This window comes from Vanessa tameamea, chromosome 27 (assembly GCF_037043105.1).
Source record: "Vanessa tameamea isolate UH-Manoa-2023 chromosome 27, ilVanTame1 primary haplotype, whole genome shotgun sequence".
NCBI lineage: Eukaryota > Metazoa > Arthropoda > Insecta > Lepidoptera > Nymphalidae > Vanessa > Vanessa tameamea.
Genome location: NC_087335.1, coordinates 4,108,285 through 4,125,797, shown reverse-complemented (window position 1 = coordinate 4,125,797; position 17,513 = coordinate 4,108,285). Strand labels below are relative to the sequence as shown.

At 32.1% G+C, this 17,513-nt stretch overlaps 1 protein-coding gene and 1 long non-coding RNA gene across 8 annotated transcripts in view; one reads left to right on the top strand and one right to left on the bottom strand.

The window, feature by feature from the left end:
• LOC135194187 (uncharacterized) overlaps positions 1–12,792 on the top strand; it is a 59,312-nt gene extending 46,520 nt beyond the window's left edge. Inside the window, exon 2 of the long non-coding RNA XR_010309704.1 lies at positions 12,718–12,792. This is a non-coding gene — a long non-coding RNA (uncharacterized LOC135194187). The remainder of the gene's footprint in view (positions 1–12,717) is intronic.
• Positions 1–17,513, bottom strand: part of LOC113392036 (irregular chiasm C-roughest protein-like) — an 87,429-nt gene that overhangs the window by 41,866 nt on the left and 28,050 nt on the right. For 6 of the 7 annotated variants that reach the window (XR_010309703.1, XM_026628247.2, XM_026628242.2 and 3 more), the window contains exon 2: positions 2,597–2,861. Coding sequence is in view for 6 of the 7 variants with exons in the window: in XM_026628247.2 (XP_026484032.2) it covers positions 2,597–2,788 (192 nt within the window). In the remaining variant the exon portion in view is untranslated. Of the gene's footprint in view, positions 1–2,596; positions 2,862–10,138; positions 10,247–17,513 lie in introns of those variants that run through there. The other variant, XM_026628243.2, reaches the window with a different exon arrangement.

The window sequence follows — 17,513 nt, the reverse complement described above, 5'->3', positions numbered from 1 at the left end:
CCACCAGTTACCAGCTAATGACTTGGACAACACAATAAATTTCTATGTTTACAAAGTAAAACACGAGGTCGCTTTATTGTATTAAAAGTTGAATAATATATTCCAACTAGATCCGAGTAACATATACATATTCATAATATAATTATCACGATCTGATATATGTTAATTTATGATAAAACTTTCGTATACGTAGGAATATTTGGAATTCTTTTAAGTGTTATTTATACGATATTTGTATTCATTATCGATTCGTAAAAGTTGTAATACGGTTAATTTCGTTGTGATGTTCTTTAATGTCTTTGGTTAGATTAATTGGACTCTGTTATTTAGATGGATTATAATAGTTTCTGATTTCCTTTCTGTTTTGTCTGACCGAATTTCTATTGGATTATTCGACGGTATACTAAATATATATACCATGGCACTTCGAGTAATATTTAATCCTTTCAATCGTCAATGAGACACCAATCTTAAGAACCTTATTTTTAATCACAATATATTACTCACCAAGGGCCGAATCTACCATATGGCTTTTTGGGCTTCAGCCCAGGGCCACGTGGATTCAAGGGGGCCCCAGCTAAGTCAAGTCAAAGTCAAAAATAGACGATAAACCGAAAGAATCCATAACTTTATTAAATTAAACAGATCGTACGGTTTGCAGCCGTGCGAGTCCTGCAATTAATCAAACCCATTCAATTAATTTAATTCAAGTCTACCATCAGATATGTCTTAGGTGGGCCCCATAGCAGTGTTAGCCCAGGGTCCCCTAAACTTACGGTTGAGTGCCATATTTTATATTATATGCTAGTTTGCTTGTCGCCATTGAGAATGGCTGATATTGTCCGACATCGGTCAGGAGGACATCATCATCATCAGTATATTATTTATCTGTTACAGGGTTAACTGACCTATAATATTTCGAAGGATAATCATTTGTGATTTCCCCTAATCATATCTAATGGTTGGCGTGTTTGTGGTTTTGGATTAGCGAAGATCTGTTTTTGTTTCTTATTGAATTTCTTTCAATGCTTTGTGGTACGGCTTCGTGTCTGCTTTAGTACCCGCTATAATCTATATATATATATATATATATATATATATATATATATATATATATATATATATATATCCTATGTCCTTTATTTAATTTTCATATAAAAGAAAAGGAAGTACTGGCAATAAATTTAATTATCTATAAAACTGTTAAGGCAGTATCTTTGCTTATATACGTTCCTGCATAAATCTATATTATATTCCAACTACAAAGACAAAAGCCAAATAAACAAAATTTGACATCAAATTGACGGGTTTCTATTGGCCGAGAACTTGAATAATCAATGATATTCATTATGGATTTGTGAAAAAATGGCGTTTTTAACGTCGACGAAGTTACTATCGGAAATTTAGAAATAAAATTAAAGTTTAGATAAGTATTTAATCAAGAACCATTAATAGTGCATCATGTAGCTATTAGCAAATCGCATGCATGACGTCAAACTAAAGTTTGTTTAACTTTAATCCTTCTTCAATTGGAATAGGATATAGATTTATTTTTACCGACTGCGTCCATATTGTTAAATTGTTTACATTGTTCTATAGAATAATTCCTAACCCTGGTTAGTCGGCTAACAAAAGTATCATGAATTACATTAAGATATGTACCAACATTTAAACTAAAACAACACATAAACAACTTACGTGTATCTTTACGATTAATTTTCAATAACACACACAAAGAAATTCCAAAAAACATTAAATAAGGTTAATGACTGTAAAAATATATACCGAAATTGATAAAGGTCGTTAAAACATCGTAAAACTTAAGTTTACAACGAGTTTTAATTTACTGTTATAATTAAATGTTTATTAACAAGTCAGCGAGAATATTGGATAAATGACAATTAAAAAAAAAAGACAAAAACGGATCGTTTGAATTTCGAATCATTTTGTTAATGTGTTAAAAGAATTATGGGTTTATTTAAATATTTTCTAATCTACAATCTGTCAAATCGTATATATTATAAAAGCCATCGAATGTCATTGGTCACTTATAAAGAATTCTGTTTTTTTATTTTTTTATAATTGTGTTCTAAATTTAAACACGGTTTGGTCGAATATTCTAGTAACAATTCGGAAGCACCGAAGAAGAAATGGCGGAGCATACTCACTGTGAATTCATATATATTTTATAATTCTTAAAAAATCTTTTATTAAAAAAGAATGTTTAAATACCTCAAACGTATGTTCTTAATTTTGGAAATATGTCTTAAATTATTACTAAGGCGCTTACATTTCTATTGTCAGATCAACGATCTCCAATCTTCAAAAGTGACAAAAAAAATTAATGTTCTTAGAAATTCTACAATTTTTTGCTTCCTAATAATATAATTTTACTCGTGATTGTAAAATAGCATCGTATCGATGAAAGAGAAACAGAAAAAACCTAAAATCGATTAACAAAAAGCTATTTTTTTTAATCATTCACTGTTTTTGTAAGATATTTATAGAGGCGGCCTTCAAACGGTAGTAACATAAAATGAAATTTAAAGACGTTTGTAACTTTATAAATATAAATAATACACAAAAATAAACTAACCTGATCCTGTGGCTCCATTGCAAATCTCTGCTCCTGGTAACCATGACAACCGACAAAAAAGGTCGCAGACAGCAGGATCCAAATGCACACATCCGGCCCGGCCCATCCCAGCTTCCTGCGCATTCTATTTTCGAATTCCGAATCATCCCTGCGCCCGCGCAGCTTTAACGTTCGTTTAAATTCCGCCGCCATTTCGGCTCATATGTTCGTTGCATGGTCGTCAATTTTATACATTTGCTTCGATTTCTCATCTAGCGTATGTAATCTGTAAAGAAAGAAAATATTTGACTAACAATCTTGATCAAAAACTGTTTATACAATTTATTATGTAATAAATTTTTATTTTATTATATTTACACACACACATACACATATACAACCACTTACACAAGTAGTTCAATTTATAGTCCACACATACATAATATATTAGTCGAATAAATAATAGCACAGCCTAACAACACAATATCTATTTGTAACGCGGTCTTTAGCTATGTAAATATAACACCAACTTTCGTATTGGATTGATCACACACGCGTTTATGTGAGCAAACTTTGTATACATAAATACAAAATAAAATTTATAGGATCATCTAACCAAGTCGTAAAATAAGTCACTCAATGAAGATATTTATTATGTTTTGCAACGAATATCCAAACAAATGGCACACATTATTGGATTGGACTTGTGTGTGATACTGTAGTACCGTTTGCACCTTTGCGCCTTTTTGCGCAAACTGGTTTAAGCGAGTAAGCGCGAAACAGCACTAGAGCGTGAACTTGGCTTTTAAGATAACACACATTAAATGTAATTAACTAAATATACAGCATATTAATTACAATAAATTGCTTTAAAATAAATTGTCCCCGCAGGTGGTACCACATTAGAAGTAATATTTCTTGTTTTGCTTAAACATTAAATATAATAATTATGATAATTTTCGTCACTGTTTATATAGTAAATCAATAATATGACTATTATTTTTTAATGCTTTAATTTTACATTACTTATAATTAGTATAGTCTTATCTCACGCGTAGAAAACAAGTTTTTACGTAATTAATAAATATCAAACTATGTTTAATAGCTTTTAGTTATGCGAAATGTCTCGTACGACATGTGCGGACTTAAGAGATAAGAATGGGAGATTTCTTCCCATACGGCTTTCTGAGACATAAATGGATTACATAGTTCAAATTATTTACTAAGTGGTAGAATTTAATAATCCCGTTTGGGTACCACCATGGCAAACAGCAATATTAATTATTGCTACTAGTATTGTGTTCCAATTTGAAGGGCAAGTAAGCCAGTGGATCTATAAATACAAGGGGCATGTCTAAGTTCCCAAGGTTGGCGCATTGGCCTTACAAGCTATGATTAAAACAGCGCCAATATCTTTGGGCGGTTGTGACCACATACCTTCAGGTAGACCATTTGCCCAACCGCCAATTCATCATGTCCAACGTCGGATTTTTTTTGTCGAAATATATAATATTTAAAAGTGTTAATATTTATTTAATTTAGATTATCTAAGTTCATTATCACTATACTTCACATATCGGTCGCCCAACATAATGTGTCCCGCACATGCCTAAGCCATGTGGTTTAAGTGCGCCGGAAGTGTAACAAATGGATGTGACTATAAAACAATAAAAATTATTTCGTTTCCTTTACGATGTCGTTTTAGTCTTCTGAAGATTAGTATTATAGTAAGTTTTATGTATCTTTATTAAGTGTGTTTCTGTTTGTTTATGAATTAAAATATATTCGGATTTGAGAATTATGGATACGGATGGCGTATCGTTACGCAGTACGTCACGGACTGCAGACGGTATTTCTGTTCAAAAATTAATAATCCTTAATATAATAGACAATAAATATTTACGACATTTAACTGCTATTTTTCACACATAAAGTAGGTAAGTTGCATTGGCCTAGATGACATCGATAAATTTTATGAGATAAAAAATCATAATATTGTTTAATTCCTAAGTATTTCAATGGCTTTTTGTACATTTCTATGTTAAATAAAGTACTTTTTCTCAGCTTTATTTGTATGTGTTTGTTTAATGATTTGAAGAATCTTACAAATACCTACTTGATATATTTTTTTAAATTGAATAAAATTACAAAACCTAATTATAAGATTATAATATAAATTTTTTAATACTCAATAAATCCTTATATTGTCGTAAAACTACGCACAAGTCACATCCAGTTACTCTAACCTACCGATCCATGTGGCACGACAAATATTATTTTAACGCCTACTTTTTATTTATTTTTTTGTAATTGTGTACTTTAGTTAATTGTAGCGGTCTGCGCACAAGATGGCGATGGTTTCCCATGACCTTATGGTTTTATATGAATTCTGTGAAATCAGGATGGGATGTTTATTGATGTTTTACCATAACATAATAATATAATAGGTATATTGACCTTACGACGGTTCATGGAAAAATAGTTGTGAAAATTTTCAATTTTTTTGGCGTCTTTTAATTAGAGAAAATTTGTTTGTCAGTTTTGTATTTTATATGTGAATATTTGGTATAATATTAAATACATAAATATATATTATTCATTTCTGATTATCATTAACATCATTAACAATATATGTTTTGAGGCAGAAGCGTCACATTTTAAAACTTAAAAATTTCAAGTTCGAAAATTCCAATTAAAATCTCACGCTCTTCGCGTACAAGACTTTTTTAAAATTCGAAATTCAAAAATGTTGAGTAATCTTAAGTGCTACAATTTCATCATCACTCGCAAATTTATCGCACGACGCCCACAAATTTCGGAATATGAATCTGTGTGGTCCTATCACAAAAAAGTATCGAGTAAATGCGACCCATTTGTAGGCAGTACGATAAACATGTGACCCAGTAAAAAATATTTAGTGAGAAAGCGAGAAACCGATGAACAAAATAAAATATGTTTTTGTTACAAGAGATTGAAAGGAATTTGTAGAATTGTTTGTAAATATATTTAAAAAACATATAGTTTGATTTGTACAATATTTTTTTGGTTGGAAGTTGGTTGATACCCTCAAGCTATGGACAGCACGTAAAGCGTGACCAATTCCCTCCCATCGAACTATAGTACTACTAATATATTATTTCACACAAACACACAAACACATAAATGTATGTAGTATATATCTTTTAAATAGTTTTGAGATAGACATCCGCGCCGTGGCCGAAAACAGACAACATATGCTATTTTTGACAGAGGGATTTTATTTGACAGTATCTTTGACGGATCGAAACGGAAATTAGTGAAAGATATCACTTACAAATTAGCTGATGGAGACTACGGATCAATAAACAATGACGACGATTTAAATATATCTAATTCATTGAAATTATATAATGATTTCAATATTGTTATAAAACGTAATGCCGTTTTCTATTTTTAATTTTTTTTGGGTGCTAGGAAATATAAATAAAAATGGTCCACTTGGCTGTAAGTGTTTACATCTGCGTCAAATATTAACATTTCTTAAGTTGCCAATTTGCAAATCATGTTTCAAGTATGAGTTTTAAGTTTCTACTGATAATTTTATGGCTATATACTGTTTTTTTATTTACTTTGTTTTTTATTTACAATAATATGAGTAGTTCTCACTCAGGTCCCCGTTTAAGTCCCCGTCTTAAGCGCAACAAGTGCCGACAGTATGCATTGTTATGTCGATCTGCCTTCCTGCCAAAAACAACTTTTAAGCGACCTTCTGGGCACCTCACCGACGGTCTCAGGTTATACCAGTATCCGCGAGGCAGACCCCAGTGTGTGGGTTTTGTGCATCCCTTGGTAAGCCTGGTGTGATGGTGGAACGATACAAATGTGATATCATTATATCTTCGGAAGATATTTGCTAATTTATTCATCCTATCGAAAAGTCAATAAAGCGTCGCCGAAATAAAATTGCTCTGTATTAACTTAATTCAAGTTATTTAATTCATATAATCAAATAAAATATATTTTGTAATATATATACACGAAATTAATATGAAATTAATAATAATATAAACGTCAACAGCGCAATGGTTCTAACCTCTTAGCGACATAAAAGTCGCAGATTCAATCCTAGCTCCATGGGCTATTGTCGTGCCATTTCGTAAAACAACCGTTACACTTCATTGAAATATTGGTAATTCTTTAAAATTCGTATTCTTTATAATAATATATTAATAAAATTCACATCACAAACGTTCAAGGTATCCTTGAAATCATTAATTGATTTTCAACTTTAACTTTTATTGAATGAGTTTCATTCGTGAATGCTTTCCTTGAAATACTTTGAAGACATTAGAGTGTGACTTAGAGAATAGCCGACGGTATTCCTGTTTCGTTTTAATTTTGTTTCCTATTCTCTTCTATATTTGTAAGGTCGTTGAACTCAATGGTATCTTATATTTGAAACGGACCACATGCGTTCTTGAAATTTCTTCATAATGTTCAACTATTGGAAGTTCTTGTACAGAATCGATTGGTTTGATCAGATTTTGTTTTATTATCTTCATTCGAATCACTAATTAATTATTTTTCTGAAGTAAACTCTCTTTAAAATAAACGAGGAATATATTTAAAGAATGTTTTGATGATCAATTCGAAGTTCAGTGTATAATTTGGTAAGTTCATGAACTCGGACATTTTTGTAAGAGAGCGTAAAAACTGTAGCCCTTTATATTCCATTCCTTGACAAAGGCATCCTCGTTTATTAAGAATAAAGATATATAAGCATAAGCTTGAGCTTCTACCGGGATACTATATGCAATACACGCGTGGCAGAATATCATCTAGCACATGCAGCTTCCTCACGATATTTGCCTTTATCGCAGAAGGACATGAAAACACAAGTGCTTGCTCGCTCTAGTCATGATCGAAATGTTCTATCACATTGAAAAATTCGATGCACACTAGAATAAAAATTACCAGAAACTTCTTGGGAAGGCATCTTATCTACCAAGTATCCATACATTCATAATATAATTTGTAATTTTTTTACAGTTGTTTTTTTTACATCAGTCAATTCACACACACTAAGACATATTGTAGGCACACATGCCAATAATTTGAGTAGAGGGGCGCGCCATCGTGAGTAAATAGATATTTGATTGTGACTGTACATTATAATGGACGTTTTTATGGCATCGGTTTGGGGACGGGCAAACAGGCCACCTTACCAGGTGGCCTGTTTATGTTGTTACTACCGTGTACAGTACTGTGTACGTGTACCGTGTACTTACCAGTTGTACTATTATTGTTGTTACTACCGTAAGTGGTTACAATTGACCTTTTTTACATAACCTTGGCAACCTTGGCAACTGAGATGTTACTTCTCTTGTGCTTGTAGCGACACTAGCTCACTTATCCTTCAAACCGAAACACAATAGTAAGTATTGCTGCTTGAAGGTAGCATTCATTATGAATGGTTGGTACCTACCAATGGGCTTACAGAAAGCTTTTCAACTCAGTAGATTTTGTCAAAGATTTTATATGATTTATTAATGGGATGATTACTACAGTTAGTTCTATTTTGTACTATTCCATCGTACAATAAAATCTTCCAATCTATACATATAATAAAATCGGAGTGTCTGTTTGTAATATTAAAATAACCGCTTTTTACTAAATGCATATGTATGTATACACGGTACATATACCTAAATAACATTTTTTACAATTTTTGTCCGTCTATCTGTCTGTCTGTTTGTTCCGGCTTATATCTGAAACGGCTGGACCGATTTTGACGGGACTTTCACTGGCAGATAGCTCATTTAATAAGGAGTAATACTTTTTTATAGAATTATATGTAAAATAATAATAAATTCAGGCTTTTTTATTAAATTCAAAAGCGCACGAAGTCGCGGGCACAGCTAGTAATATATATATTCCAGTCTAGTCTATTAATACCAGGAGACAAGAAGATTGCAGAAGATTAACCAGTAAAAGGGTATTTCAATGTCGCAAGTCCAAGTGAATTGACTTAGACCTGTGTCCAAAATTAGATACAACCCAGACAGTGCTTTCAGGAGATAATGCGTTGGATCAAACCTACAGTACTTATCAAGCTAGTAATATAAATTCTAGTCGACGATTTTCCAGACGATTTCGAGTTCAAAATACTGTTATCCTAACGCAAGTGAAATAAACTTAGTTGTTAACGGACCGATGTATTTGTTTTGAGTAGTGTGTTTGTATGTTCGTATGTTCGATGTTGCTCAATTTTCTTAAACGGAAACAAATGTTAAGGCAAGAGAAGTATTTATTTGTTAATTTAATTTTGATTTAGATTATTATTCGTTATGATTTAGGATGGCTTAGTGGATTGAATCGTGGATTATGTGTGGACCGACTGTGGATTCAAATTCAAACCTACCACGATAAAGAAACGATAGGAGTCCTTTTAACTGCAACGATGTGAGTCTCACGATCTTATATCCGATTGAGACAATACGACCTATCAACGATCTAGAAGATCCAAACCGAAGGTTGTGGGTTCAAACCCAGTCAGGCATTAAAAAATTCATTCGATTGTAATGAAATTCTGCTACATACGTATCCGTATTGGAGGAGCATGGTAGATCTTGCCCAGCACTGGGGTGTTCACTGACTATTACATAATCAACGTCAAAATCTTTTTAAATATAGGAACTTATTTATTGATTGTCTAAAGTAGGGCCTGATAACTATTGTGTGGTATAGTTCAAAATGCTGAGTTGAAATATATACTCTTTGAGCATTTTATAAATATTGTTAGGTAACTAAAATTACGTGCTCTGCTCTCTTAATATATAATAACTCTGGGCCTATCATACAACATGCTTTAGCACGAGATATAGCTAATTAGTACATATATTATGTAATCGGATATACATATTATTGCTTTTGAGATTATGTTACTGGTCATCGATATAAGAGCTTATATACAATTATATACTTTATTGTATACAACACACAGTAAAAAAAAAAGTGCGTAGGATTAATACGAATTGATTATATATGTAGTAATGGGCGTATTTATATCTTTATATCTAATTAGCGAAGTTTTTCATACAACATAATAAAAAAGAAATTTGAATATAGAATGTTGGTATATTAGCTTAAATATATAATTCATATATAGATATGAACAATAATAGTACTAGATATTATTATTTTAAAATTATTTGTACCAAATTTGTTAAAGAAATCAATTTTCTTAATAATACGTATGGAAACTTTTATGAACATATTTTATATATTTAGGAACTTATATTTAAAGGGATGCAAGAAATACGAAAGTTGCGAACTGAAAAACAAACAAACGTGTTTTATTTTAGATTTTTGAGTCAGCGATGTTTTTAAATGCCACGTTTTGCGGATTAAAAGCAGCTACCACACAAGTTCTATGACGTAAGCAATGAATCACAGATATACGCAAAACATTTGACTATAATAATAAAAAAATGAAATGTCGACCCAAATCCGAGCCGAGTCTATAAAAAAAAAAACAATAAAGAAATTAGGACATTGTATTTTAAATTTCGAATTCGAACTCACCTTATTCTCTCACCACACGTTAATAAAACGCACAAAGAAAATTTTCCAATGAATATTTTAGATAACAAAAGGATTTAGGCACGGGCCGGCGTCGCGACGTTACCGACTCGACTGGACGTACATTCAGATAAATTCTGTATCGTGTATTTTTAGAATACGCCCCCTGCACGTAAAGTTCATTAGAATTGAGGGTTAACCACGTGGTTTCCGTTAAGGGTAAACGATTATCATAAATAGTATTAGCGCCAATAGATATTGTTTAAATCGACAAAGATAACATCCTTCCGTTAATTTTTCCATCAAAACGTAACGATAAAGAGGCGAAATGTTAGGTCACCTGAGGCTTCAATAAGGAATCCAGGCAAGAATCTTGAAAATCCACACGATCTCAATATTCCCTTTGTAAATAATCTCATATTCATTTTTAAGAAATATATCGTTAGGAAATCTGCCTCTGTCGCATATCATTCATCCACACGTACTTATAACAAAATAAAACAAATATATAATTTGCACGTCATATATATAGTTAGAAACGGTAAAATAATATTAAAAAACCTATGTCATTATTTTTTTTAAATATATGAGGGTATGGTTTCGTCTATTAATCAAACCGATATACCAATATATATATAATATTACATAACGCTAATTTCTTGAAGCAACAACTTCTAGAAGCAAACACATTAAATGTCCAGAAAAAATTACGACACAATAAAATGTAAACGGGATACAGTAATTAATTTAAGCACGCTCTACCATAGACAATGACTCATAATTGAAAAATTTCAACTAATTATTCATATGAATCAAGTTTTTATTCGTTTCAGGCTTTTGAAATATTACGCAATATTAAATAATTTATATTAAAGGCTTAATTAAACATACAGAGATCGAAATGAAACATAATTATTTATCAAATCATAACTAAATGGAACGAAAAGAATTTCGGCGCATTCCACCGTTGAAATGCAATTAAATTATTATGTTTAATGTTACATTAATTAAATCGGAATATGCTTTATTAAAATTGCAATCGGTAGGGCTTTGTGCAAGCCCGTCGGGGTAGGCACAACCCACTCATCTTAAACTAAACAGCACTACTTCGTTTGCGATTGCGACTTGAAGGTTGAGTCAGTGTAATTACACAAGGGACATAACATCTTTGGTTTTAGATGTAGTTAGATGGACAGACAATGGTCAACACCGCTCTTAGATACAGGCGCTGTAAGAATATTAACCATTCCTTACATCACCAATGTGCTACCAACCTTGGGAACTAAGATGTTATGTCCCTTCAGCCTGTAGTTACACTGGCTAACCCTCTCAAACCGGAACACAATTGTTTAGTGGTAGAATGTCTTAGTTCCCAAAGGTCGTTCGTAACGTCTGTAATATATTTTTAATATTAACAGCGCCATTTCTCGTCTCTTGATCTTGAATCATTATTTTATTGGAGTGAAGAGTTTTGAGCGGCTTACAGTAGGTAGGGTGAACTGGTAGCAATCGTCACACGAGGAAAAACGGTCATGCCCCTGTCTCAACCCTTTCTTTCTCTTTATATAAAACTTATTTTTAGTTATTGTTTTAATTCAAACGAGATTTTTAACACCTATTTTGTTAAGTTAACAGCCTGTAAATTTCTCTGATGAATAAGATCTGTAGCAAATTCCACGACGCTGCTCCAATGCGGGTTGGTGGAATACACATGTGGCAGAATTTCGTTGAAATTAGACACATGCAGGTTTCCTCACGCTGTTTTCTTTCGCCGCCGAGCACGAGATGAATTATGAACACAAACTAAGCACATGAAAATTCAGTGGTTCTTGTCTGGGTTTAAATCCGAAATCATTCTAACCACTGGGCCATCTCGGCATTGACATTTAATATTTCTCAACCGTGTTAATTTATTTAACTGTGTCTTTTATTTAATACATTATACATAGTAAACGCAACTTCGTTCCAAACGGATGTTAATACATCTTTTGTATTAAATGAATGTAACTTTATCAAATAATTATAGACGAAAATGAAATCTACGTTTTGATGTTTCTATAGTACGAGAGTTCACTCATTCGATATAGAATTAGAAAACCGATGTCATCCGGATAAATAGTTCTAGTTATAAGGAGTTTATTTTAGGCCTCATTAGCGTCGAGGTTCAATAGCTTTCAAGTTCTTAGAGAATAGCTCCACCGGTACAAGATTACTGGTAGTAATTATAATATTTAAATAGAAAATGGCTGTTATGTAAGTCATTAAACAGTTTAAAGTATGATCCGACGTCAATTCTCACAGAATTCTTTATTGATAGTTAAGTTTTGCTAAATGTAAATCAAAATAGTACCAATGGCGAAATGATTTACGGGCCTAGCAATGTTACAAGTCGCAGAATCGATGTATTCTTTAGGATATTGTTGTTGCTACTTACAGCACAAGCTTTAAGCCTAATTAGAGGGGCGAATAAGAATATTAGTAATCCCTTAAAATGATACATTGCTATTTATTAAATGACAAAAACAAATAGACTGATAAAAGCTTCTGAATCGTCATATTACAGTGCTGAACTAAATTGAAAGCTACCACCGGTTCGGAAAGTAGAATCTACCGAGAAGAACCGGCAAGAAACTCAATAGTTACTCTTTTCCACCATTTTGATTTCAGAGTATGTTAGTAAACAATAATAGTTATATATCATGCCTAGAAGTCTATAAACCCTAAGTTCACGCTTTATTTATATTCAACAGGCAGTTTAGATAATAAAAAATATTACTTAATTTAAAATTGTATCCATAAAGAGCTGTATTAAGTAAGTAGTGCACGGTATGAGCCAGCACTTAACTCGATATTGCTAAACATACAATTAAGTATTTTGAGAATATTTCCAGTGCCTACCTGTTACCATTTATTGATATCGAGCAAAAATAGGCAAAAAAGGGTCCCGTTTTTACCCGTTACGTACGGAACCCTAATAAAATTGACAAACAGATAAATTTTAAGATTAATATTTACATAAGTTTTCCTTTACGGTAAATGTAGAAATATGCAAATTGAAGCTTTTAAAATGTAAAGACTACAACATAACTCTTTTAGTTATAAAGTCTTATAGAAATATGTATCACAGTGCTAAATACATTCTATTTAAATTCTTCATACGCTAAAAAATGTAAATATTGGCGTACATTAGATACTTTGTAACATAATTATAGATAAAAAGTTTTTTTAAATATTTTATATTTCATTTTTAAATATGTTCAATGCGCAGTTCAGGCGAAAGTATTAAATACATTTTAACTGTTCTATGTACAGGGTATATAAGGATATATATATACTTATTATATATCTAGGGAAATGTATCTCGAAACTATGAACTATTATAAACTAAAGTTCTACGTTGATCGGATTTATAACAAACATTAAGCTTATTAATGTTTCAAAGACCGGCTAATGCCTCCTTTCTTCTTAAAGAGAAGACTTGTTACAACCTCCTCCACTCCTCCTCCTCAACGCTCCTCCAATATCCTCCAAAATCTTGTTTAGCGGATACACACGACAAAAACTATTATAACAGTAGTTTTACATAAACCTAGACTATCAAAGGAAAAAAAAAACTTTTCAAAATTTATCATGATGAAGATTTAAAAATAAACACACATGTGGCGTTAAAATCTTCAATGTGCGGCACGCTTAAAATACCAGTGCATTATTTCTGCCCTTACTCTTTGCATGCTTTCGTCTGTCACTAAATTTGCCCGCACTGCTATACCGTGTTTTTTTTTTTTTTATTTCGCGCTGAGGTTTTACTGAAAAGCTGACTTTATAAACTGACAATACGGCGCAAAATTAATTTCCTTGAATATATCTGATGGAAATTAAACTTTATACAGTTGATGATAAGGTATATTTTCCATTGATGTATCAGTAATATATCTAAATAAAGTTCTTTATCCCTTTAGATGTAAGTCCGTGATGCATTTAATTCTGTGTCTGGTTTGATTTAGAGTCTAAATTCGTCGCCAGTCTATTTGTTTTTAGTTTAGATTTTGTTATTTAATTAGACTTATATTGGGCATATACGGTTAGTGGCTAGCTTATTTGGGTGGACATATTGAAATTGGCTGAGACTGCGCCTGCGCCTTGGAAAGCATGTACCGCCGTTGCCAATACTCTTAACGATCACTGGTGACAAATAATCGAACCTTTGGATTATGAGAGGAGGCTAATATAGTGTGCACCAATTTCGTCGCTTACGCACTATGACACTGCGCAGACACTCCCCATTAAGATTGGGTACTACAAACGAAAATTGTCATACACTGTAAACACGTTATAATATATAAACAGTATCATCTTTTGATTTTTTACAAGCTTCTATTTATCTTGCAATGTCAGTTTGGCTAAATCTTGTATGAATTTTTTATGACATACTAGCTGCGCCCGCGACTTCGTGCGCGTTTGATTTAACAAAAACGTTTGTTTAGTTCCCAGATTTTACTATACTTTATTAGTTTTGTGCTAGGCAGATTTTGTGATATTAAGTCGTGACGGCGGATGGTGGAATGCGCGAGGGCTGCGCGTGGTACTGGACAGTATTAGGACATTGCAGCGTGAGTTTTTTATTATTTCATATATAATTCTTATTATTATTATTATTAATCGGAACAAACAGACAGACAGACAGACAGACATTGTAAAATATGTTATTTTGGTATGTGTACCATGTATACATATACGAGTATATTCATTTAGTAAAAAGGGGTTATTTTAATATTACAAACAGACACTCCAATTTTATTATATGTATATAGATGTATATACATACGGCCAACGAGCAGGAGTTGAAATAATGTTGGCCCGATTTCAATGACTTGAAAGGTTTAGGTGTATAATTCATTAAAGGTTTTGAGTAAACTGGTGTATATGACGCTGATTGTTTAAGTCGGTAAAAATATACCGACCAATAGAAATGTATATTATGATATAGTTACATATGTTTTATGTAGAACCTTATTATACGTTTGCGTAATTTTTTAATACAGTTGAATGCAAATTATTGGTAAATATATTTAGTTTAGCTAACCTTGTCGCCATAATAAGGTCACTAAAAAAAAAATTGCACTGAACAAACGACACGATAAATTATCTTAAATACATGTTTTCACAATTCACAATTTCACAAATTCTCAAACCAAGACTGAAAATGATTTTAGTATTAGTTGATTGTCAGGCAGGACATGTATATTTTTTGATTCGATCACGCAACCTTCTAACACAAACTCATGACTGATCCCTGGATATATTTATAGCAAGCACTAATTATTTCAAAGATATGTATTTGAACAGCTGCTTTAGGCTCCGAGAGGGGGGCCAGAAATAGACGGGATGGAATACAAGTAAAAAGAATTAAGTTGGAAGTATTGAAACTTGTACTCATTTTAATGTAGAATTTTATCATGTTCCGACTTGGTAAATAACCTTTTATGTTTCAGTATAATATCGGGTTTTCCCAGGTTCGATTCCCGGCCGAGTCGATGTAGAAAAAGTTCATTAGTTTTCTATGTTGTCTTGGGTCTGGGTGTTTGTGGTACCGTCGTTACTTCTGATTTTCCATAACACGAGTGCTTTAGCTACTTACATTGGGATCAGAGTAATGTATGTGATGTTGTCCAATATTTATTTATTTATTATTATTATTATATGACTGTGTTAGTGCTGGGATAAGGACTTTTATCCTTTGGTCGAGAAGCTTAGGAGTTTATTCCACTACGTTAGTGAATCGTGTAGATTTTTTTATTAGAATCCTACCATAGCCTACGGACGGTAGGCACGAGATGAATTATAAATTCAAATGTTAGTCAGTGATGCTTGCCTGGATTTGAAGCCATAATGATTGTTTAAGAGTCAAGTGTTCTAACAACTGGGCTTCTCTATCCAGTAATGTACATACATATATGTATAGAAACATGTTTTATGTATTTTCAAAGTGTTTTTTTTTGTCGATAAATTCTAAATAACATCCCGTTATTCCGAAATTGATTTCCAAAGCGATTAATCTTATAACTGACCTCTGAATATTTTAAACGTGTAGTATGTGTATAAGGTATTTAAGTATATTTTGAAATTACGTCTTAAAATAAGTCGTTTTTCTAGAAAGATTTGTAAACGTATTTCTTTTTTAATACGATTCAATTTACGTCCAGCAAACTGTATTAACTACTAAATTGATAATCATTTTTCAGGCAAATCTTTAACACAATAATAGTTTATATTGAAATTCAATGTTTCAATAATGTATTCGTAAAATGAGAGCCGAGATGGCCCAGTGGTTAGAACGCGTGCATCTTAACCGATGATTTCGGGTTCAAACCCAGGCACCACCACTGAATTTTCATGTGCTTAATTTGTGTTTATAAATCATTTCGTGCTCGACGGTGAAGGAAAACATCGTGTGGAATTCTACATGTGTATAATTTCAACGAAATTCTGCCACATGTGTATTCCACCAAACCGCATTGGAGCAGCATGGTGGAATATGCTCCAAACCTTCTCCTCAAAAAGAGAGGAGGCCTTAGCCCAGCAGTGGGAAATTTACAAGCTGCTAATGTAGTATATTCGTAAAATATATTCAATAGCGACAGGCAACGCTTTCGAAATAAGAAACGAGATAAGAATCACAGTTAAGCATTAATTATCAAAACCAACGCGAAGACAAACAATCTATTAGTTATAAAAAATATCCATCGCATGATTCGACATTATCAAGCAAATATAACCTTTATTTCAATCACACGAAAGATTAATTTATCATGTACTACATATGCACTATGAACAAATATTAGATGACATTTTTGTATAATTTATATTATACGTAAACATTATCACAATCTAATTTAGATTTATTATGATATTAAGGTATAATTTACAATTATATTTTATAACTAAATTGGGTTCTTTATATGGTTAATTAAAATTAATCATTGGGTTTTTTAATGGGTCCAGATTAAATAACTGATTTATATATTATTATAACTCGTAGTAGCGTTAAGTTATAGAAGTATATTTAAACTTTATTTTATATTACGATCAGGTGGTTCAATAAAGGAAGCAAAGATAGTCATCAAAGGTAAGTAAATAATAAATAACATATTAAACTTGAGTATGTTCTTGAGCAAAGTTTACTCATTGCTGATGAAAAAAGTTTCCAAAACGAGTATTTAATTGCACAAGCTCTATCGTCATATCAAGAGACCACCGACCCGCCCCGGCTTCGCACGGGTGCAATGCTGATACTTAACATACTACAGAATGTATAGCAGAAAGTACTACGTTACTGAAGTCTTTATATACTTCAAAAACATAGGACTATATAAGTCGC